Below are 25155 nucleotides of genomic sequence, written 5' to 3' on the forward strand. Positions count from 1 at the left end.
TATATATAACGTGTGTATATATAACGTGTGTATATAATGTGTGTATATATAATATGTGTGTATATATAATATGTGTGTATATATAATATGTGTGTATATATAATATGTGTGTATATATAACGTGTGTATATATAATATGTGTGTATATATAACGTGTATATATATATAATGTTTGTATATATATATATGTGTGTATATATAACGTGTGTATATAATGTGTGTATATATAATATGTGTGTATATATAATATGTGTGTATATATAATATGTGTGTATATATAATGTGTGTATATATAATGTGTGTATATATAATATGTGTGTATATATATATATGTGTGTATATATAACGTGTGTATATATATATATATGTGTGTATATATAATATGTGTGTATATATAATATGTGTGTATATATATATATGTGTGTATATATAACGTGTATATATATAATGTGTCGGCAGAAACCTGTCAAAAGTTCGGACACACCTACTTTATTTTCTACATTGTAGAATAATAGTGAAGACATCAAAACTATGATATAACACATATTGAATCATGTTGCAACCAAAAAAATGTTAAACAAATCAAAATATATTTTATATTTCAGATTCTTCAAAATAGCCACCATTTGCCTTGACGACAGCCTTGCACACTCTTGGCATTCTCTCACCAGCTTCACCTGGAATGCTTTTCCAACAGTTTGAAGGAGTTCCCACATATGCTGAGCACTAGTTGGCTGCTTTTCCTTCACTCTGCGGTCCAACTCATCCCAAACCATCTCAATTGGGTTGAGGATGGGTGATTGTGGAGGCCAGGTCATCTGATGCAGCACTCCATCACTCTCCTTCTTGGTCAAATAACCCTTACACAGCCTGGAGGTGTGTTGGGTCATTGTCCTGTTGAAAAACAAATGATAGTCCCACTAAGCGCAAACCAGATGGGACGGCGTATTTCTGCAGAATGCTATGGTAACCATACTGCTCAAGTGTGCCTTGAATTCTAAAAAAATCACTAACAGTGTCACCAGCAAAGCACCCCCACACCATCAAACCTCCTCTTCCATGCTTCACGGTGGGAACCACACATGCGGAGATCATATGTTCACCTACTCTGCGTCTCACAAAGACATAGTGGTTGGAACCAAACATCTAAAACTTGGACTCATCAGACCAAAGGACAGATTTCCACCAGTCTAATATTTATTATTTTATTAGGATCCCCATGAGCTAACGCCGTAACGCTAGCTGATCTTCCTGGGGTCCAACACCAATTAACAAGACATTACAAACAACCACAATCAAGCCTTCACAAACGTTCAACAAGTAGACAATATTGATCATTAAAATACCTGACAGGAAACATTTAACATTCAGTTGATACTTTCTATTTCCTGTCCAGTCATATGTTCTATCCCATTAGATGTTCTTTCTATTTCCTGTCCAGTCATATGGTCTATCCCATTAGATGTTCTTTCTATTTCCTGTCCAGTCATATGGTCTATCCCATTAGATGTTCTTTCTATTTCCTGTCCAGTCATATGGTCTATCCCATTAGATGTTCTTTCTATTTCCTGTCCAGTCATATGGTCTATCCCATTAGATGTTCTTTCTATTTCCTGCCCAGTCATATGGTCTATCCCATTAGATGTTCTTTCTATTTCCTGTCCAGTCATATGGTCTATCCCATTAGATGTTCTTTCTATTTCCTGTCCAGTCATATGGTCTATCCCATTAGATGTTCTTTCTATTTCCTGTCCAGTCATATGGTCTATCTCATTAGATGTTCTTTCTATTTCCTGTCCAGTCATATGGTCTATCTCATTAGATGTTCTTTCTATTTCCTGTCCAGTCATATGGTCTATCACATTAGATGTTCTGTCTATTTCCTGTCCAGTCATATGGTCTATCCCATTAGATGTTCTGTCTATTTCCTGTCCAGTCATATGGTCTATCCCATTAGATGTTCTTTCTATTTCCTGTCCAGTCATATGGTCTATCACATTAGATGTTCTTTCTATTTCCTGTCCAGTCATATGGTCTATCACATTAGATGTTCTGTCTATTTCCTGTCCAGTCATATGGTCTATCCCATTAGATGTTCTTTCTATTTCCTGTCCAGTCATATGGTCTATCTCATTAGATGTTCTTTCTATTTCCTGTCCAGTCATATGGTCTATCACATTAGATGTTCTTTCTATTTCCTGTCCAGTCATATGGTCTATCACATTAGATGTTCTGTCTATTTCCTGTCCAGTCATATGGTCTATCACATTAGATGTTCTGTCTATTTCCTGTCCAGTCATATGGTCTATCACATTAGATGTTCTTTCTATTTCCTGTCCAGTCATATGGTCTATCACATTAGATGTTCTGTCTATTTCCTGTCCAGTCATATGGTCTATCACATTAGATGTTCTGTCTATTTCCTGTCCAGTCATATGGTCTATCACATTAGATGTTCTTTCTATTTCCTGTCCAGTCATATGGTCTATCACATTAGATGTTCTTTCTATTTCCTGTCCAGTCATATGGTCTATCACATTAGATGTTCTGTCTATTTCCTGTCCAGTCATATGGTCTCTCATTAGATGTTCTTTCTATTTCCTGTCCAGTCATATGGTCTATCTCATTAGATGTTCTGTCTATTTCCTGTCCAGTCATATGGTCTATCACATTAAATGTTCTGTCTATTTCCTGTCCAGTCATATGGTCTATTACATTAGATGTTCTTTCTATTTCCTGTTCAGTCATATGGTCTATCACATTAGATGTTCTGTCTATTTCCTGTCCAGTCATATGGTCTATCACATTAGATGTTCTGTCTATTTCCTGTCCAGTCATATGGTTTATCACATTAGATGTTATTTCTACTTCCTGTCCAGTCATATGGTCTATCACATTAGATGTTCTTTTAGTTTTTTCTTGAAGGTGGATTTACTTTTTGCCTGAGAGATATGGATTGGTAAAGAGTTCCATTCAGCTGAGAGATATGGATTGGTAAAGAGTTCCATTCAGCTGAGAGATATGGATTGGTAAAGAGATCCATTCAGCTGAGAGATATGGATTGGTAAAGAGTTCCATTCAGCTGAGAGATATGGATTGGTAAAGAGTTCCATTCAGCTGAGAGATATGGATTGGTAAAGAGATCCATTCAGCTGAGAGATATGGATTGGTAAAGAGTTCCATTCAGCTGAGAGATATGGATTGGTAAAGAGATCCATTCAGCTGAGATATATGGATTGGTAAAGAGTTCCATTCAGCTGAGAGATATGGATTGGTAAAGAGTTCCATTCAGCTGAGAGATATGGATTGGTAAAGAGTTCCATTCAGTTGAGAGATATGGATTGGTAAAGAGATCCATTCAGCTGAGAGATATGGATTGGTAAAGAGATCCATTCAGCTGAGAGATATGGATTGGTAAAGAGATCCATTCAGCTGAGAGATATGGATTGGTAAAGAGATCCATTCAGCTGAGAGATATGGATTGGTAAAGAGATCCATTCAGCTATGGCTCTGTATAAAACTGTATATTCAAGGTGATTTGTCCTTGGCTTGGGTTGTCTTCAGCTGCCATGAATTTACCTGTCTGGTTTGGTGGTTATGCGGTGTTGCTAGTATGTACTAACTGGCCTGAAAAAATACTGAGTGTTTTTTATTTTAAATATAACATTCCTAAAGAAAATCAGAAGACTGGATAGACATTTGTTTTTAACGTGAAGCCATGAGAGATTCTGATGCATTTGGATAATATTCATACGGTTAGAACAATGAAGAGCTAATCTGGTAGCCCTGTTTAGAACAATGAAGAGTTAATATGGTAGCCCTGTTTAGAACAATGAAGAGCTAATCTGGTAGCCCTGTTTAGAACAATGAAGAGCTAATCTGGTAGCCCTGTTTAGAACAATGAAGAGCTAATCTGGTAGCCCTGTTTAGAACAATGGAGAGCTAATCTGGTAGCCCTGTTTAGAACAATGGAGAGCTAATCTGGTAGCCCTGTTTAGAACAATGAAGAGCTAATCTGGTAGCCCTGTTTAGAACAATGGAGAGCTAATCTGGTAGCCCTGTTTAGAACAATGAAGAGCTAATCTGGTAGCCCTGTTTTGAGACATTTGGATCTTTTTTATATACATCATTGCTGCAGATGACCATATAACCAGACAGTACTCTAAGTGTGGTCGGATCAGGGATTGACCATATAACTGGACAGTCCTCTAAGTGTGATAGGACCAGGGATTGAATCACCTGATTCAGTGTGCCAGATGTTACATACTCTGAGCATTTTCTTGTAACATCAATTTGTTCATATCAACCGACTCAGACACTATTCTATTACTACTACCATTCACCATACTATTCTTAGTTCACTGCTCACTACATCTGTTAGCTCATTAACATTCTGATGCTGCGCTCTACATTGTAGAGTCATCAGCATACATGACCACTGTTGCTTTGTTCATTACTGAAGGTAAATCATTAGTAAAGATCGAGTGGAGAAGTGGTCCTAGGCAACTTCCTTGAGGAACACCACAGTGTATATCTTTACTGCTTGAAAAGCTACCATTAAAGACCATGTCTTGCCTTCTCCTGGATTGATAGCTTTCCATCCAGGATAGAGCTGCAGACTTAAAACCATACATTTGACTTTACCTAGTAACAGTTCATGATCAATTACAGTGGGGCAAAAAAGTATTTAGTCAGCCACCAATTGTGCAAGTTCCCCCAGTTAAAAAGATGAGAGTGGCCTGTAATTCTCATCATAGGTCCACTTCAACTATGACAGACAAAATTAGAAAAAAAAATCCAGAAAATCACATTGTAGGATTTTGAATGAATTTATTTGCAAATTATGGTGGAAAATGAGTATTTGGTCAATAACAAAAGTATATCTCAATACTTTGTCATTGCCAACAAAGGGTATATAACAGAGGTCAAACGTTTTCTGTAAGTCTTCACAAGGTTTTCACACACTGTTGCTGGTATTTTGGCCCATTCCTCCATGCAGATCTCCTCTAGAGCAGTGATGTTTTGGGGCTGTTGCTTGGCAACACAGACTTTCAACTCCCTCCAAAGATTTTCTATGGGGTTGAGATCTGGAGACTGGTTAGGCCACTCCAGGACCTTGAAATGCTTCTTACGAAGCCACTCCTTCGTTGCCCGGGCGGTGTGTTTGGGATCATTGTTATGCTGAAAGACCCAGCCACGTTTCATCTTCAATGCCCTTGCTGATGGAAGGAGGTTTTCACTCAAAATCTCACGATACATGGCCCCATTCATTCTTTCCTTTACACGGATCAGTCGTCCTGGTCCCTTTGCAGAAAAACAGCCCCAAAGCATGATGTTTCCACCCCCATGCTTCACAGTAGGTATGGTGTTCTTTGGATGCAACTCAGCATTCTTTGTCCTCCAAACACGACGAGTTTTTACCAAAAAGTTATATTTTGGTTTCATCTGACCATATGACATTCTCCCAATCTTCTTCTGGATCATCCAAATTCTCTCTAGCAAACTTCAGACGGGCCTGGACATGTACTGGCTTAAGCAGGGGGACACGTCTGGCACTGCAGGATTTGAGTCGCTGGCGGCATAGTGCGTTACTGATGGTAGGCTTTGTTACTTTGGTCCCAGCTCTCTGCAGGTCATTCACTAGGTCCCCACGTGTGGTTCTGAGATTTTTGCTCACCGTTCTTGTGATCATTTTGACCCTACCACGGGTGAGATCTTGCGTGGAGCCCCAGATCGAGGGAGATTATCAGTGGTCTTGTATGTCTTCCATTTCCTAATAATTGCTCCCACAGTTGATTTCTTCAAACCAAGCTGCTTACCTATTGCAGATTCAGTCTTCCCAGTCTGGTGCAGGTCTACAATTTTGTTCCTGGTGTCCTTTGACAGCTCTTTGGTCTTGGCCATAGCGGAGTTTGGAGTGTGACTGTTTGAGGTTGAGGACAGGTGTCTTTTATACTGATAACAAGTTCGAACATGTGCCATTAATACAGGTAACGAGTGGAGGACAGAGGAGCCTCTTAAAGAAGAAGTTACAGGTCTGTGAGAGCCAGAAATCTTGCTTGTTTGTAAGTGACTGTGGCAAACCTCTTCAAGGTTAGGAGCGTTTGTCACAAATTAAGTGGTAAACTGTCACCAAATCACCCAAGAATGAGAGTTCTTTCGAACAGGACAGTACCTGTTTGTTTGTTTCTCCGTCCTGGTCCACCCAGGCCGTAGGCGAGGTCAAGGATAGCAGGGTTCGGTACACAAATCGTGTTCTCGGTAGGTCCAGGTCCAAACGCCAACAGGTAAATCCAAAACAATCCAGCTCATACACGGTAAATCCAGCCAATCTCTATTGTCTCTTTCTCTATTGTTCATAGATCCTTCCAGTACTCTCTCTTCCTCTTCCTGGTTTTTTTTGACCCTTTATCTGTGGGTCGGCTCCACCTTCTGAGGGTTCCCCTTGCTTCTGGGACTTGTAGTTTTGGCGGTCGGCCATTTTGTGATCTGTAGTTCTCACAGGGGTGGCCATTTTAGTGATCGGGCAGAGTCCGTTTATTAGTTCTGCTCTCACATATCTGCCATTTATCACTCGACCCCCTTCTTTGCCACAGTGACCAAATACTTATTTTCCACCATAATTTGCAAATAAATTCATTAAAAATCCTACAATGTGATTTTCTGGATTTTTTTTCTAATTTTGTCTGTCATAGTTGAAGTGTACCTATGATGAAAATGACAGGCCTCTCTCATCTTTTTAAGTGGGTGAACTTGCACAATTGGTTGCTGACTAAATACTTTTTTGCCCCACTGTATATCAAAAGCAGACAACGACAACATGACAACAGCATCATTTCTACCTCTTCCCTTTCTACTTGATGAAATTCAAACAATCTTTTAAGGGTATAATAACATGGAGCCATCAGTTGGAATCATAGCATTCCTCAACTTGTCCACTTTGCTTGTAAAATAGTAATTAAAGTAGTTTGCGATGTCGTGTGGTTTTGTAATTAATATACCCTCTGATTCAACAAAAGAGGTGGACATGTTTGAATTCCTACCCATAATAGTGTTCAACGTTCTCCACAGCTTTTCCCATCATCCTTCACTTCATCAATGTTGTATTGATAGAATCCCTTCTTCTTTCCTTTGTTTAGTTTGGTCACAAGATGTATTAATTTACAATAACTTTGCTTACCAAACAGAGTGCCAGATTTATCTGCTACTTTTTTTTGGTATCATGACATTTCTCAGCTCATCATCAATCCACAAGGCACCGTTTGACCTCACAGTGCATTTTCTTAAAGGGGCTTATCAGCTATACTCCTAAATAAATTCATAAACAAACGTAGTGTCATTTCAGGATCATCCTTACTGCACACTTCTAACCATTGCACATTCTTATTCTCATCCACAAACGAGTCCTGATTGAACCCTCTGTAGTACCTTAGAGCCAGCCTTTGGTATTGTAGTTTTCCTAGTGAGTGAGTCCTTATTGAACCCTCTATAGGACCTGTGGTAGATTACCTTAGGGCCAGCCTTTGGTATTTTAGTTTTCCTAGTGAGTGAGTCCTGATTGAACCCTCTATAGGACCTGTGGTAGAGTACCTTAGGGCCAGCCTTTGGTATTGTAGTTTTCCTAGTGAGTGAGTCCTGATTGAACCCTCTATAGGACCTGTGGTAGATTACCTTAGGGCCTCTGGTATTGTAGTGTTCCTAGTGAGTGAGTCCTGATTGAACCCTCTGTAGGACCTTAGGGCCAGCCTCTGGTATTTTAGTTTTCCTAGTGAGTGAGTCCTGATTGAACCCTCTGTAGGACCTGTGGTAGATTACCTTAGGGCCAGGTATTGTAGTGTTCCTAGTGAGTGAGTCCTGATTGAACCCTCTGTAGGACCTGTGGTAGATTACCTTAGGGCCAGGTATTGTAGTGTTCCTAGTGAGTGAGTCCTGATTGAACCCTCTGTAGGACCTGTGGTAGATTACCTTAGGGCCAGGTATTGTAGTGTTCCTAGTGAGTGAGTCCTGATTGAACCCTCTATAGGATCTTGGCCAGGTCGCAATTGTAAATGAGAACTTGTTCTCAACTTGCCTACCTGGTTAAATAAAGGTTAAATAAATAAATAAATAAAAAACTGCAACTCCACTCCTATATCTATTTCTGTCCCTCCTGAACATATTGTATCCATGTATAGAGATCTCAGCTTCCTCAATAGAAGAGTCCAAGGGAGTCTCTGATATTGCCAATACATGAATATTGTTTGACTACACCAGACAGTGTATTTCATGAATTTTGTTCCTTAAACTGCATATATTCAAGTGAGCAATGAACAGACCTTTCTCTGCTAGAATAACAGTATTTATACGTCCAAACATGAATCAGCAGTTGGAATGTGAGAGAGAGATACTCAGTCAGTGTGTGTGTGTGGCTGGAATGACTTGTGTCTGTCGCTCCTCCTACCTAACTCCTTGGGAGGGAGGGTGAACAATCAGTTTGTCATACCTCAGGTATGCTATGTCTGTCACACCCTGATCTGTTTCACCTGTCTTCGTTATTGTCTCCACCTGCCTCCAGGTGTAGCCCATCTTCCCCATTATCCCCTGTGGACTTATACTGGCGTTCTCTGTTTGTCTGTTTCCAGTTCGTCTTGTTTGTTCTAGCCTACCAGCGGTTTGTCTCAGCGCCTGCTTTCCCCCAGTCTCTCTTTCTTGCCCTCCTGGTTTTGACCCTTACCTGGCCTGCTGTCCTGTACCTTTCCCCTACTTCTCTGGACTATTGACCTCTGCCTGACCCTGACATGACCCTGCCTGACCCTGCGGGACTATTAAACTATTGGTTATCCGATGTGGTCTGCATCTGGGTTTTACCTTCATATCTGATAATGTCACCTCGTTCTCCTGCAGCCTTCATATCTGATAATGTCACCTCGTTCTCTTGCAGCCTTCATAGCTGGTAATGTCACCTCGTTCTCTTGCAGCCTTCATAGCTGGTAATGTCACCTCGTTCTCTTGCAGCCTTCATATCTGGTAATGTCACCTCGTTCTCCTGCAGCCTTCATATCTGGTAATGTCACCTCGTTCTCCTGCAGCCTTCATATCTGATAATGTCACCTCGTTCTCTTGCAGCCTTCATAGCTGGTAATGTCACCTCGTTCTCTTGCAGCCTTCATATCTGATAATGTCACCTCGTTCTCTTGCAGCCTTCATATCTGGTATTAGTTCCTTTCTTCTTTGACGGACTGAATCTGATAAATCCTCATTGATGAAGATGAAAGACCCTTTAAGGCATCTGGCTTTTTCAAGGACTGAAAGATGATCCTTGAACCTGCGGAATTTCACTACAATTGGCCTGGGTCTGGTTCCATTCTCACCCCTAGTGACCCCTGGTTTCCCAGACCGGTGTCTGGTTCCATTCTCACCCCTAGTGACCCCTGGTTTCCCAGACCGGTGTCTGGTTCCATTCTCACCCCTAGTGACCCCTGGTTTCCCAGACCGGTGTCTGGTTCCATTCTCACCCCTAGTGTCCCCTGGTTTCCCAGACCAGTGTCTGGTTCCATTCTCACCCCTAGTGACCCCTGGTTTCCCAGACCGGTGTCTGGTTCCATTCTCACCCCTAGTGACCCCTGGTTTCCCAGACCGGTGAGCACATTCCAGCTCTACCTGTTGATCCAGTTGTAGCTCCTCAGAAAACAGCTTTTGAACTTTGTCCTCTGATTCAGCCCACGTCTCACTTTGGCTCTCCTGGATACCATCTATTACAAGATTATTTCTCCTCGATTGTCCATCCAGGTAATAAGCCTCCCAGACTGTGGTGATTTCATTCTGCCTTCCCAGACATGTTCTGGAGGCCCTCCCTGACGGTGGGGATTTCATTCTGCCTTCCCAGACATGTTCTGGAGGCCCTCCCTGACTGTGGGGATTTCATTCTGCCTTCCCAGACATGTTTTGGAGGCCCTCCCTGACTGTGGGGATTTCATTCTGCCTTCCCAGACATGTTCTGGAGGCCTTCCCTGACTGTGGGGATTTCATTCTGCCTTCCCAGACATGTTCTGGAGGCGCTCCCTGACTGTGGGGATTTCATTCTGCCTTCCCAGACATGTGCTGGAGGCCCTCCCTGACTGTGGGGATTTCATTCTGCCTTCCCATACACCTTCTAGCTTCATAGCTAGCAGCTAGGCTAGCTGCTTTGCCAATGTATTACCACCTTGTTTGAGCACGGTTCCCTGGACATATATTAGCGTTCCAGCGTTAACACTAACTGTGTCCCAGGAACCAGATATGAAAAGGAAAACTATTGTGAACTTTTATTAGCTAACTAGGTAGTTTGTTAAAGTAAAACAAACCAAGTCTCTAGTCTTGTACTGTGTATGTTGATGACGTGCTGACTCTCTCTGACTCAGTGTACTTCTAATGTCCATTGCTTGTGTTTCTTGGCCCAAGCAAGTCTCTTCTTCTTACTGGTGTCTTTTAGTAGTGTTTTCTTTGCAGCATTTCACAATGAAGGCCTGATTCTCCTCTGAACAGTTGATGTGTCTGGTACTGGAACTGTTACTGTCTGTTACTCTGAAGCATTTGTTTGGGCTGCAGTCTGAGGCTGGTAACTCTAATGAACTTATCCTCTGCAGCAGAGGTAACTCTGGGTCTTCCATTCCTGTAACTCTGGGTCTTCCATTCTAAGTTTGAGGTGTTCGGATCACAAAGAACATTCGTGAGATGCAGAGAAAATGAAAAGATGCTGGAGGAGTGCTTAACGCCATCTGTCAAGCATGGTGGAGGCAATGTGATGGTCTGGGGCTGCTTTGGTGGTGGTAAAGTGGGAGATTTGTACGGGGTAAAAGGAAGGCTACCACTCCATTTTGCAACGCCATGCCATACCCTGTGGACGGCGCGTAATTGGAGCCAATTTCCTCCTACAACAGGACAATGACCCAAAGCACAGCTCCAAACTATGCAAGAACTATTTAGGGAAGAAGCAGTCAGCTGGTATTCTGTCTTTAAGGAAGTGGCCAGCACAGTCACCGGATCTCAACCCTATTGAGCTGTTGTGGGAGCAGCTTGACCGTATGGTACGTAAGAAGTGCCCATCAAGCCAATCCAACTTGTGGGAGGTGCTTCAGGAAGCATGGGGTGAAATCTCTTCAGATTACCTCATCAAACTGACAACTAGAATGCCAAAGATTCTGCAAGGCTGTAATTGCTGCAAATGGAGGATTCTTTGACGAAAGCAAAGTTTGAAGGACAATTATTTAAATTAAAAATGATTATTTATAACCTTGCGTCTTGACTATATTTCCTATTCATTTTGCAACTATTTTCATGATTGTTTTCATGGAAAACAAGAACATTTGTAAGTGACCCCAACCTTTAAACGGCAGTGTATAATAAAGCAGTGTGTGTGGTATAAAGCAGTGTGTGTGGTATAAAGCAGTGTGTGTGGTATAAAGCAGTGTGTGTGTGGTATAAAGCAGTGTGTGTGTGGTATAAAGCAGTGTGTGTGTGGTATAAAGCAGTGTGTGTGGTATAAAGCAGTGTGTGTGGTATAAAGCAGTGTGTGTGTGGTATAAAGCAGTGTGTGTGGTATAAAGCAGTGTGTGTGTGGTATAAAGCAGTGTGTGTGTGGTATAAAGCAGTGTGTGTGTGGTATAAAGCAGTGTGTGTGTGGTATAAAGCAGTGTGTGTGGTATAAAGCAGTGTGTGTGGTATAAAGCAGTGTGTGTGTGGTATAAAGCAGTGTGTGTGTGGTATAAAGCAGTGTGTGTGGTATAAAGCAGTGTGTGTGTGTGGTATAAAGCAGTGTGTGTGGTATAAAGCAGTGTGTGTGTGGTATAAAGCAGTGTGTGTGGTATAAAGCAGTGTGTGTGTGGTATAAAGCAGTGTGTGTGTGGTATAAAGCAGTGTGTGTGTGGTATAAAGCAGTGTGTGTGGTATAAAGCAGTGTGTGTGTGGTATAAAGCAGTGTGTGTGTGGTATAAAGCAGTGTGTGTGTGGTATAAAGCAGTGTGTGTGGTATAAAGCAGTGTGTGTGTGGTATAAAGCAGTGTGTGTGTGGTATAAAGCAGTGTGTGTGGTATAAAGCAGTGTGTGTGGTATAAAGCAGTGTGTGTGTGGTATAAAGCAGTGTGTGTGGTATAAAGCAGTGTGTGTGGTATAAAGCAGTGTGTGTGTGGTATAAAGCAGTGTGTGTGTGGTATAAAGCAGTGTGTGTGGTATAAAGCAGTGTGTGTGTGGTATAAAGCAGTGTGTGTGTGGTATAAAGCAGTGTGTGTGTGGTATAAAGCAGTGTGTGTGGTATAAAGCAGTGTGTGTGGTATAAAGCAGTGTGTGTGGTATAAAGCAGTGTGTGTGGTATAAAGCAGTGTGTGTGTGGTATAAAGCAGTGTGTGTGTGGTATAAAGCAGTGTGTGTGGTATAAAGCAGTGTGTGTGTGGTATAAAGCAGTGTGTGTGGTATAAAGCAGTGTGTGTGGTATAAAGCAGTGTGTGTGTGGTATAAAGCAGTGTGTGTGGTATAAAGCAGTGTGTGTGGTATAAAGCAGTGTGTGTGGTATAAAGCAGTGTGTGTGGTATAAAGCAGTGTGTGTGTGGTATAAAGCAGTGTGTGTGTGGTATAAAGCAGTGTGTGTGTGTGGTATAAAGCAGTGTGTGTGGTATAAAGCAGTGTGTGTGTGGTATAAAGCAGTGTGTGTGGTATAAAGCAGTGTGTGTGTGGTATAAAGCAGTGTGTATGTGGTATAAAGCAGTGTGTGTGGTATAAAGCAGTGTGTGTGTGGTATAAAGCAGTGTGTGTGTGGTATAAAGCAGTGTGTGTGTGGTATAAAGCAGTGTGTGTGTGGTATAAAGCAGTGTGTGTGTGGTATAAAGTAGTGTGTGTGTGGTATAAAGCAGTGTGTGTGTGTGGTATAAAGCAGTGTGTATGGTATAAAGCAGTGTGTGTGGTATAAAGCAGTGTGTGTGGTATAAAGCAGAGTGTGTGGTATAAAGCAGTGTGTGTGGTATAAAGCAGTGTGTGTGGTATAAAGCAGTGTGTGTGTGGTATAAAGCAGTGTGTGTGGTATAAATCAGTGTGTGTGGTATAAAGCAGTGTGTGTGGTATAAAGCAGTGTGTTTGTGGTATAAAGCAGTGTGTTTGTGGTATAAAGCAGTGTGTGTGGTATAAAGCAGTGTGTGTGGTATAAAGCAGTGTGTGTGGTATAAAGCAGTGTGTGTGGTATAAAGCAGTGTGTGTGGTATAAAGCAGTGTGTGTGGTATAAAGCAGTGTGTGTGGTATAAAGCAGTGTGTGTGGTATAAAGCAGTGTGTGTGGTATAAATCAGTGTGTGTGGTATAAATCAGTGTGTGTGGAATAAAGCAGTGTGTGTGTGGAATAAAGCAGTGTGTGTGTGGTATAAAGCAGTGTGTGTGTGGTATAAAGCAGTGTGTGTGTGGTATAAAGCAGTGTGTGTGTGGTATAAAGCAGTGTGTGTGGTATAAAGCAGTGTGTGTGGTATAAAGCAGTGTGTGTGGTATAAAGCAGTGTGTGTGGTATAAAGCAGTGTGTGTGGTATAAAGCAGTGTGTGTGGTATAAAGCAGTGTGTGTGGTATAAAGCAGTGTGTGTGTGGTATAAAGCAGTGTGTGTGGTATAAAGCAGTGTGTGTGGTATAAAGCAGTGTGTGTGTGGTATAAAGCAGTGTGTGTGTGGTATAAAGCAGTGTGTGTGTGGTATAAAGCAGTGTGTGTGGTATAAAGCAGTGTGTGTGGTATAAAGCAGTGTGTGTGGTATAAAGCAGAGTGTGTGGTATAAAGCAGTGTGTGTGGTATAAAGCAGTGTGTGTGGTATAAAGCAGTGTGTGTGTGGTATAAAGCAGTGTGTGTGGTATAAAGCAGTGTGTGTGGTATAAAGCAGTGTGTGTGGTATAAAGCAGTGTGTGTGTGGTATAAAGCAGTGTGTGTGGTATAAAGCAATGTGTGTGGTATAAAGCAGTGTGTGTGGTATAAAGCAGTGTGTGTGTGGTATAAAGCAGTGTGTGTGGTATAAAGCAGTGTGTGTGCGGTATAAAGCAGTGTGTGTGGTATAAAGCAGTGTGTGTGGTATAAAGCAGTGTGTGTGGTATAAATCAGTGTGTGTGGTATAAAGCAGTGTGTGTGGTATAAAGCAGTGTGTGTGTGGAATAAAGCAGTGTGTGTGTGGTATAAAGCAGTGTCTGTGGTATAAAGCAGTGTGTGTGGTATAAAGCAGTGTGTGTGTGGTATAAAGCAGTGTGTGTGGTATAAAGCAGTGTGTGTGTGGTATAAAGCAGTGTGTGTGGTATAAAGCAGTGTGTGTGGTATAAAGCAGTGTGTGTGTGGTATAAAGCAGTGTGTGTGGTATAAAGCAGTGTGTGTGTGGTATAAAGCAGTGTGTGTGTGGTATAAAGCAGTGTGTGTGTGGTATAAAGCAGTGTGTGTGTGGTATAAAGCAGTGTGTGTGTGGTATAAAGCAGTGTGTGTGGTATAAAGCAGTGTGTGTGTGGTATAAAGCAGTGTGTGTGTGGTATAAAGCAGTGTGTGGGGTATAAAGCAGTGTGTGTGTGGTATAAAGCAGTGTGTGTGTGGTATAAAGCAGTGTGTGTGTGGTATAAAGCAGTGTGTGTGGTATAAAGCAGTGTGTGTGGTATAAAGCAGTGTGTGTGGTATAAAGCAGTGTGTGTGGTATAAAGCAGTGTGTGTGGTATAAAGCAGTGTGTGTGGTATAAAGCAGTGTGTGTGGTATAAAGCAGTGTGTGTGGTATAAAGCAGTGTGTGTGGTATAAAGCAGTGTGTGTGTGGTATAAAGCAGTGTGTGTGGTATAAAGCAGTGTGTGTGGTATAAAGCAGTGTGTGTGTGGTATAAAGCAGTGTGTGTGTGGTATAAAGCAGTGTGTGTGTGGTATAAAGCAGTGTGTGTGGTATAAAGCAGTGTGTGTGGTATAAAGCAGTGTGTGTGGTATAAAGCAGAGTGTGTGGTATAAAGCAGTGTGTGTGGTATAAAGCAGTGTGTGTGGTATAAAGCAGTGTGTGTGTGGTATAAAGCAGTGTGTGTGGTATAAAGCAGTGTGTGTGGTATAAAGCAGTGTGTGTGGTATAAAGCAGTGTGTGTGTGGTATAAAGCAGTGTGTGTGGTATAAAGCAATGTGTGTGGTATAAAGCAGTGTGTGTGGTATAAAGCAGTGTGTGTGTGGTATAAAGCAGTGTGTGTGGTATAAAGCAGTGTGTGTGCGGTATAAAGCAGTGTGTGTGGTATAAAGCAGTGTGTGTGGTATAAAGCAGTGTGTGTGGTATAAATCAGTGTGTGTGGTATAAAGCAGTGTGTGTGGTATAAAGCAGTGTGTGTGTGGAATAAAGCAGTGTGTGTGTGGTATAAAGCAGTGTCTGTGGTATAAAGCAGTGTGTGTGGTATAAAGCAGTGTGTGTGTGGTATAAAGCAGTGTGTGTGGTATAAAGCAGTGTGTGTGTGGTATAAAGCAGTGTGTGTGGTATAAAGCAGTGTGTGTGGTATAAAGCAGTGTGTGTGTGGTATAAAGCAGTGTGTGTGGTATAAAGCAGTGTGTGTGTGGTATAAAGCAGTGTGTGTGTGGTATAAAGCAGTGTGTGTGTGGTATAAAGCAGTGTGTGTGTGGTATAAAGCAGTGTGTGTGTGGTATAAAGCAGTGTGTGTGGTATAAAGCAGTGTGTGTGTGGTATAAAGCAGTGTGTGTGTGGTATAAAGCAGTGTGTGGGGTATAAAGCAGTGTGTGTGTGGTATAAAGCAGTGTGTGTGTGGTATAAAGCAGTGTGTGTGTGGTATAAAGCAGTGTGTGTGGTATAAAGCAGTGTGTGTGGTATAAAGCAGTGTGTGTGGTATAAAGCAGTGTGTGTGGTATAAAGCAGTGTGTGTGTGGTATAAAGCAGTGTGTGTGGTATAAAGCAGTGTGTGTGTGGTATAAAGCAGTGTGTGTGTGGTATAAAGCAGTGTGCGTGTGGTATAAAGCAGTGTGTGTGTGGTATAAAGCAGTGTGTGTGGTATAAAGCAGTGTGTGTGGTATAAAGCAGAGTGTGTGGTATAAAGCAGAGTGTGTGGTATAAAGCAGTGTGTGTGGTATAAAGCAGTGTGTGTGTGGTATAAAGCAGTGTGTGTGGTATAAAGCAGTGTGTGTGGTATAAAGCAGTGTGTGTGGTATAAAGCAGTGTGTGCGTGGTATAAAGCAGTGTGTGTGTGGTATAAAGCAGTGTGTGTGGTATAAAGCAGTGTGTGTGGTATAAAGCAGTGTGTGTGTGGTATAAAGCAGTGTGTGTGTGGTATAAAGCAGTGTGTGTGTGTGTGGTATAAAGCAGTGTGTGTGGTATAAAGCAGTGTGTGTGGTATAAAGCAGTGTGTGTGGTATATGGCCAATATACCACGGCTACGGGCTGTTCTTATGCAACTGGATACAGTCCTTAGCTGTGGTTTATTGGCAATATACAACAAACCCCCGAGGTGACTTATTGCTATTATAAACTGGTTACCAACGTCATAAATGTTTTTGTCATACCCGTGGTATGCGGTCTGATACACCAAGGCTGTCAGCCAATCAGCATTCAGGGCTCAAACCACCCAGTTTATAACGTGCCTATATATATATATTATATAATGTGTATATATATATATATATTACCTGAGTACTGTCCAGCCAGGGTGAGAATCCCTCCCTCTTCATGTCTTCCTCTGTGGTAGACCAGCTCTCCTCCCAACACCAGCCCTGAACACACACTCTGGAGGAAGTGGGCAACCAGGATCACTACACACACACACACACACACATTATCATATATATTATGAGACACACATTATCATATATATTATAATGAGACACACACATTATCATAGAAATACACTCAGCTACCTGACTCCCGTAGGACATCAGGGTTCGCCATGGTAACAGCAGCTGTGAAGTCACTTCCTCTGTACTCCGTCTCAAACTGCCACGTCATGAACTGAGCCTGCTGGGTCTATATGCACACACACACACACACACACACACACACACACACACACACACACACACACACACACACACACACACACACACACACACACACACACACACACACACACACACACACACACACACACACGCTATGTAAAGTATTCCTGAGACTTTGTTTTACATGTCACTGAGACGTCTGACTGGCTGTGTAACCACGGGCAACTGCTCTTGTAGTTCTAGGAGTACGCATTGAAACAAGCCAGTCTACATTTAACTAAGCAAATTTTTATTTACAATGACGGCCTACTGGTAGATCTGAACCACCCACCTGAAACACAGCCTTGGCCCTGATTCGTTCGCTAAGATGCAGCAGCGAATGAGCATTCAGACTGCCGGAGGAGTCCATCTCACCGATCAGCACGGGGGAGTCCTGAAAATGGAAAGTTTGTGGTAATACTAACATTTCTTTCTTTGTTTTTCTAAGCTGTTTTGTACTGTAGGGATGTTGCTTTGCTGTGTCTAGTCTGTGTGTAATCCATCAGGTACCACAGTGGATCAAGTGGAACCACTTTAACGTGTTATCCTCAGGGGTGTACTCATCTGTTTCCCCAATAAATAAACCAATCAATCCCCACATCTTAATGAAGTATACTAGAGCAAAATAGAATGGCCTGCACATTGAATATGCTACTAATGACATTTATTGACAACACCATGTTAGCCTCTGAACCCCATGTTAGCCTCTGGTACTTCACTCTGAACAACATGTTAGCCTCCGGTACTTCCCTCTGAACACCATGTTAGCCTCCGGTACTTCCCTCTGAACACCATGTTAGCCTCTGAACACCATGTTAGCCTCTGGCAGTTACCTCTGAACACCAAGTTAGCCTCTGAACACCATGTAAGCCTCTGAACACCATGTTAGCCTCTGAACACCATGTTAGCCTCTGAACACCATGTTAGCCTCCGGTATACAAGTGTAATGTTTGTAAATATATTGCTCAAGGTAGTTAGGTGTGAATATGCCCTCAGATTAAAGCTGACAGTCTGCACTTTAACTTCATAGTCATTGTATCATTGTACGCTAAGATGGCGCTGGAGAATATTGCAGACCGATTGTTTTGTTGTTTTATTTTTTAACTTATTTTGTACATAATGTTGCTGCTACCGTCTCTTATGACCGAAAATAACTTCTGGACATCAGGACTGCGATTACTGACCACAAACTGGCAGAATCCTTTTTTTACTTTAATGAGCCTGACGAGGCCGACGTGATCGATATATTGCTTTCTCAGGAACAGGCCCAGATCCCTGTGATTTGCGTTAAGAGGAGGCAGAGAAAAAGGGGCAGCAGGGCGGGCTGCCTTCTGAGAATTTGTAGGCAATCGAATAAAAGCCCACTTCCTTCCATTCTGCAATCTTTGGACAATAAAGTAGATGACCTACGCGGAAGATTAAACTACCAACGGGTCATCAAAACTGTAATAACTTATGCTTCACGGAGTCGTGGTTGAACGACGACATTATCAACATACAGCTGGCTGGTTATACGATGTACCGGCAGGATAGAACAGCGACGTCTGGTAAGACATGGGGCTGCGGACTACGTATTTTTGTAAATAACAGCTGGTGCACGATATCGAAGGAAGTCTTGAGCTATTGCTCGCCTGAGGTAGAGCAAAATCATGATAAGCTGTAGACCACATTACCTACCGAGAGAGTTCATCTGTATTCTTTGTGGCTGTTAACATACCACCACAGACAGAGGCTGGCACTAAGACAGCATTGAATGAGCTGTATTCCTCCATAAGAAAACACTCACCCAGAGGCAGCGCTCCTAGTAGCCAGGGACTTTAATGTAGGGAAACTTAAATCCATTTTACCTAATTTCTATCAGCATGTTAAATGTGCAACCAGAGGAAAAAACAAACCTCTGGACCACTTTTACTCCACACACAGAGACACATACAAAGCTCTCCCTCACCCTCCATTTGGCAAATCTGACCATAATTCTATCCTCCTGATTCCTGCTTACAAGCAAAAATTAAAGCAGGAAGCACCAGTGACTAGATCAATAAAAAAGAAGATGAAGCTGATGCTAAGCTACAGACTGGAATATGTTCCGAGCTTCCTCCGGTGGATTTGAGTACATCACATCAGTCATTGGCTTCATCAATAAATGTATCGATGACGTCCCCCCCACAGTGACTGTACGTACATACCCCAACCAGAAGCCATGGATTACAGGTAGCATCCGCACTGAGCTAAAGGCTAGGCTTGATTACCAACAACGACGAGACGGCCTACAGGGAGGAGGTGAAGGCCCTCGGAGTGTGGTGTCAGGAAAATAACCTCACACTCTGTCAACAAAACAAAGGAGATAATCGTGGACTTCAGGAACCAGCAGAGGGAGCTGGCCCCTATCCACATCAACGGGACAGTAGTGGAGAAGGTAGAAAGTTTTAAGTTCCCCTGCGTACACATCACGGACAAACTGAAATGGTCCACCCACACAGACAGCGTGGGGAAGAAGGCACAGCGGCGCCTCTTCAACCTCCGGAGGCTGAAGAAATTTGGCTTGTCACCAAAAACACTCACAAACTTTTACAGATGCGCAATCGAGAGCATCCTGTCGGGCTGTATCACCGCCTGGTACGGCAACTGCTCCACCCACAACCGTAAGGCTCTCCAGAGGGTAGTGAGGTCTGCACAACGCATCACCGGGGCAAACTACCTGCCCTCCAGGACACCTACAGCACCCGATGTCACAGGAAGGCCATAAAGATCATCAAGGACAACAACCACCCGAGCCACTGCCTGTTCACCCCGCTATCATCCAGAAGGCGAGGTCAGTACAGGTGCATCAAAGCAGGGACCGAGAGACTGAAAAACAGCTTCTATCTCAAGGCCATCAGACTGTTAAACAGCCATCACTAACATTGAGTGGCTGCTGCCAACATACTGACTGATTACTTGTTAGGTTAGATTACTTGTTAGATATTACTGCATGGTCGGAACTAGAAGCACAAGCGTTTCGCTACACTCGCATTAACATCTGCTAACCATGTGTTTGTGACAAATAAAATTTGATTTGAAATAACACTGAAACATGAGAGCTGTTCCGGAAGACTGTGTGATCACGCTCTCTGCAGCTGATGTGAGCAAGACCTTTAAACAGGTCAACATTCACAAGGCCGTAGGGCCAGACGGATTACCAGGACGTGTACTGCGAGCATGCGCTGACCAACTGCCAATTGTCTTCACTGACATTTTCAACCTCTCCCTGACCGAGTATGTAATACCAACATGTTTTAAGCATACCACCATAGTGCCTGTGCCCAAGAATACTAAGGTACCCTGCCTAAATGACTACCGACCCGTAGCACTCACGTCTGTAGCCATGAAGTGCTTTGAAAGGCTGGTCATGGCTCACATCAACTCCATTATCCCAGAAACCCTACACCGACTCTAATTTGCATACCACCCCAACAGATCCACAGATGATGCCATCTCTATTGCACTCCACACTGCCCTTTCCCACCTGGACAAAAGGAACACCTATGTGAGAATGCTGTTCATTGACTACAGCTCAGCGTTCAACACCATAGTACCCTCAAAGCTCATCAATAAGCTAAGGACCCTAGAACTAAACACCCCCCTCTGCAAATGGATCCTGGACTTCCTGACGGGCCGCCCCCAGGTGGTGAGGGTAGGTAACAACACATCCGCCACGCTGATCGTTATAAGGAGTGAACCAAGATGCAGCGTGGTATGTTTCCATCCTCTTTATTTTAGGAAGAGAAACTCAAAGACAAAAACAATAAAGCGTAAAACGAAACGTGAAGCTCAAAAGTAGTGCTCACAAGATCCCACAAAACACAAAGGGGAAATGGCTGCCAAAATATGATCCCCAATCAGAGACAACGATAAACAGCTGCCTCTGATTGGGACCCATACCTGGCCAACATAGAAATATAAATCACCTAGATGACACACCTCTAGTCACACCTCGAACTAACCAACATAGAGAATAAAAAGCTCTCAATGGTCAGGGCGTGACAGTCCCCTCCTGTACTCCCTGTTCACTCATGACTACACGGCCAGGCACGACTCCAACACCATCATTAAGTTTGCCGATGACACAACATTGGTAGGCCGGATCCCCGACAACGACGAGACAGCATATAGGGAGGAGGTCAGAGACCTGGCCATGTGGTGCCAGGACAACAACCTCTCCCTCAACATGACCAAGACAAAGAAGATGATTGTGGACTACAGGAAAAAGAGGGCCGAGCACGCCCCCATTCTCATCGACAGAGCTGCAGCGGAGCAGGTTGAGAGCTTCAAGTTCCTTGGTGTTCACATCACCAACAAACTAACATGGTCCAAGCACAGCAAGACAGTCATTAAGAGGGCATGACAAAAGCTATTCCCCCTCAGGAGACTGAAAAGATTTGGCATGAGTCCTCAGATCCTCAAAAGGTTCTACAGCTGCACCATCGAGGGCAGGTCTACAGCTGCACCATCATTGCCTGGTATGGCAACTGCTCGGCCTCCGACCACAAGGCACTACAGAGGGTAGTGCGTACGGCTCAGTACATCACTGGGACCAAGCTTCCTGCCATCCAGGACCTCTATACCAGGCGGTGTCAGAGGAACGCCCTAAAAATTGTCATAGACTCCAGCCACCCTAGTCATAGGCTGTTTTCTCTGCTACCGCACGGCAAGCAGTACCGAAGCGCCTAGGTCAAAGAGGCTTCTAAACAGCTTCTACCCCCAAGCCATAAGACTCCTTAACACCTAATCAAATGCCTACCCAGACTATTTGCATTTATTTTCACTTTAATAACTATACCTAAATATACACACTACCTCAACTAACCGGTGCCCCCACACATTGACTCTGTACCGGTACCCCCTGTAACTAGTCTCGCTATTGTTATTTTAATGATGCTCTTTAATTACTTGTTACTTTGATTTCTTATTCTATTTTTTTTTTTAAACTGCATTGTTGGTTAGGGGCTCGTAAGTAAGCATTTCACTGTAAAGTCTACACCTGTTGTATTCAGCGCATTTTACTAATACAATTTGATTTGATCGTTTCTAATCCAAAGTGCTGCAGTACAGACCCAAAACAACAACAACATTGTCACTCCCAATATTTTCGGAGCTCACTATATTTCCTAAAATCTGTCAATGTTAAACATTGTATTAAGGAGGGGAACATTAAACATTGTGTAACAAGAAATAACTAGCAGTTCTATTAAGCTCCCGCAGCTAGAATTGATTGGTCCACAAGCAGTATAGTAGTAGTAGTATAGTAGTAGTGGTAATAGTATAGTATTAGTAGTAGTGATAGTATAGTAGTAGTAGTATCGTAGTAGTAGTAATAGTATAGTAGCAGTATAGTAGTAGTAGTATCGTAGTAGTAGTAATAGTATAGTAGCAGTATAGTAGTAGTAGTATCGTAGTAGTAGTAATAGTATAGTAGTAGTAGTAGTGATAGTATAGTAGTAGTTGCAATGGTATAGTAGTCATAGTAGTATGGTAGTAGTAGCAGTAATAGTATAGTGGTAATAGTATAGTAGTGGCAGTAATAGCATAGTAGTAGTAGTAATAGTATAGTAGTAGTAGTAATATCACAGTAGTAATAGTATAGTAGTGTGGCAGTAGTAGTATAGTAGTATGGTGGTAATAGTATAGTATAATTAGTAATACTATAGCAGTATGGTAGTAGTAGTATAGTAGTAGTAGTAATAGTACAGTAGTATAGTGGCAGTTGTAGTAGTAGTATAGTAGTAGTGATAGTATAGTAGTATGGTAGTAGTAGTATGGTGGTAGCAATATGGTGGCATGGTAGTAATAGTATAGCTGCAGTAGTGATGGTATAGTAGTCGTAGTAGTATGGTAGTAATAGTATAGTAGTAGTAGTAATAGTATCAGTAGTAGTAGTAATAGCTCCAGCAGCTAGAATTGATCCGTCCACAGTTCAACTGTGGGAACATGGTGGTCCTCAACACCAGACAACACAACGAGCTGGCCACTACTAGAAGAGATTACCTCTACAATTAAAGCTGGTAAATGAATCATTAGCAGTCCTCACTGCTAAAGTGAATACATATTGAACTAAAGTGGAAAGTCTGGAGAAGACAGCCAATGGGACAGAGGTGCGACTCCATGACCTGAGGAATGGAAGGAATGATCAACCTCCTAAAAGAGGAATGGAAGGGATGATCAACCTCCTAAAAGAGGAATGGAATCACTGGATAATTAGTCGCTTAAATTCAATGTGCGCGTCATAGGTAGACAGGTAGACAAGTAGGTAGACAGGTTGGTAGACAGGTAGACAGGTAGGTAGACAAGTAGGTAGACAGGTTGGTAGACAGGTAGACAGGTAGGTAGACAGGTTGGTAGACAGGTAGACAAGTAGGTAGACAGGTTGGTAGACAGGTAGACAGGTAGGTAGACAAGTAGGTAGACAGGTAGGTAGACAGGTAGACCGGTAGGTAGACAGGTAGACAGGTTGGTAGACAGGTAGGTAGACAGGTAGACAAGTAGGTAGACAGGTAGGTAGACAGGTAGACAGGTAGGTAGACAGGTAGACAGGTAGGTAGACAGTTAGACAAGTAGGTAGACAGGTAGGTAGACAGGTAGGTGGACAGGTTGGTAGACAGGTAGACAAGTAGGTAGACAGGTAGGTAGACAGGTAGGTAGACAGGTTGGTTGACAAGTAGGTAGACAAGTAGGTAGACAGGTAGATAGACAGGTAGGTAGACGGGTAGACAAGTAGGTAGACAGGTAGGTAGACAGGTAGACAAGTAGGTAGACAGGTAGGTAGACAGGTAGACAAGTAGATAGGTAGTTCAGAGGACAGGCAGACAGGTAGACAGGTAGTTAGACAGGTAGGTAGACAGGTAGGTAGACAGGTAGACAAGTAGATAGGTAGTTCAGAGGACAGGCAGACAGGTAGACAGGTAGGTAGACAGGTTAGGTGACTAACCGTATCTTTGCCGTGACTGTCAGACTGACGGTGCTCCACATGGAAGCGGTACTGAGACGGACTCACTGCACTGAGGTGGAAGGTATGACTGGCCTGTCACAGACAGACAAACACACACACACACACACACACACACACACACACACACACACACACACACACAGACACACGCACACACACAAACACACGCACACACACACAGACACACAGACACATGCACATACACAGACACACACACACGACACACACACACACACACACACACACACACACACAGACGATCCAATTAATTACACAGAGAATCAAAATCATAAAAATGGGGTGTGTGTTTGTGTTGTATTGTATTCAATCCCATGTATTATTATGTACTACTAACTTTGAAGAAGCTGCTGAGGGTTTTGTTGACCATCATCTTTACTCCTTCAATCTGCTGTGGGAACACATCTAGAGAGAGACAGAGAGATTAGGACACATGGTCTCTGCAGCATGGTGTTAGTAGTAGTAGTATTAACAGTAGTTATGGTATAGTAGTAATAATTTAAAAGTATAATATAAATAGTAGTAGTATAGTAGTGGTAGTAGCTGCATAGTAGTAGTAAGAGTAGTACTAATAGTAGTTATGGCATATAGTAATAGTAAAAGTATAGTAGCAACAGTAGTAGTATAGTAGTGGTTGTAGTATAGTAGTAGTAGTAGAATAATAGTAGTAGTAGTAGTAGAATAGTAGCAGTAATATAGTAGTAGTAGTAGTATAATAGTAGTGGTAGTAGTTGTATAGTAGTAGTAGTAGTAGTAGTAGTAGTAGTAGTAGTAGTATAGTAGTGGTAGTAGTAGTGGTAGTAGTAGTAGTATTAGTAGTTATAGTATAGTAATAATAATAATAATAGTAGTAGTAGTAGTAGTAGTTATAGTATAAATATAATAGTAGTAGTAGTTATAGTATAGTAGTAATAACAGTAGTAGTTATAGTATAGTAGTAATAATAATAGTAGTAGTAGTTATAGTATTGTAGTAATAATAGTAGTAGTTATAGTACAGTAGTAATAATAGTAGTAGTAATAGTATAGTAGTAATAATAATAGTGGTAGTTGTTCTAGTATAGTAATAATAATAATAGTAGTAGCAGTAGTAGTTATAGTATAGTAGTAATAATAATAGTAGTAGTAGTTATAGTATAGTAGTGGTGATAGCAGTAGTAATAATAGTAGTAATAGTAGTTATAGTATAGTAGTGGT

At 42.2% G+C, this 25155-nt stretch overlaps 1 protein-coding gene across 2 annotated transcripts in view; it reads right to left on the reverse strand.

Moving 5' to 3' along the window:
• The window catches only part of si:dkey-71l1.1 (uncharacterized protein LOC569883 homolog), a 31501-nt gene that overhangs the window by 3303 nt on the left and 3043 nt on the right, over positions 1-25155 (reverse strand). For both annotated transcript variants that reach the window (XM_036967445.1, XM_036967446.1), the window contains exons 3-7: positions 24297-24364; positions 23921-24013; positions 17249-17350; positions 16837-16942; positions 16609-16731 (exon numbers count right to left, since the gene is read on the reverse strand). In XM_036967445.1, coding sequence (XP_036823340.1) covers positions 16609-16731; positions 16837-16942; positions 17249-17350; positions 23921-24013; positions 24297-24364 — 492 coding nt within the window. The remainder of the gene's footprint in view (positions 1-16608; positions 16732-16836; positions 16943-17248; positions 17351-23920; positions 24014-24296; positions 24365-25155) is intronic.

Source organism: Oncorhynchus mykiss, chromosome Y (genome assembly GCF_013265735.2).
Source record: "Oncorhynchus mykiss isolate Arlee chromosome Y, USDA_OmykA_1.1, whole genome shotgun sequence".
Classification (NCBI taxonomy): domain Eukaryota; kingdom Metazoa; phylum Chordata; class Actinopteri; order Salmoniformes; family Salmonidae; genus Oncorhynchus; species Oncorhynchus mykiss.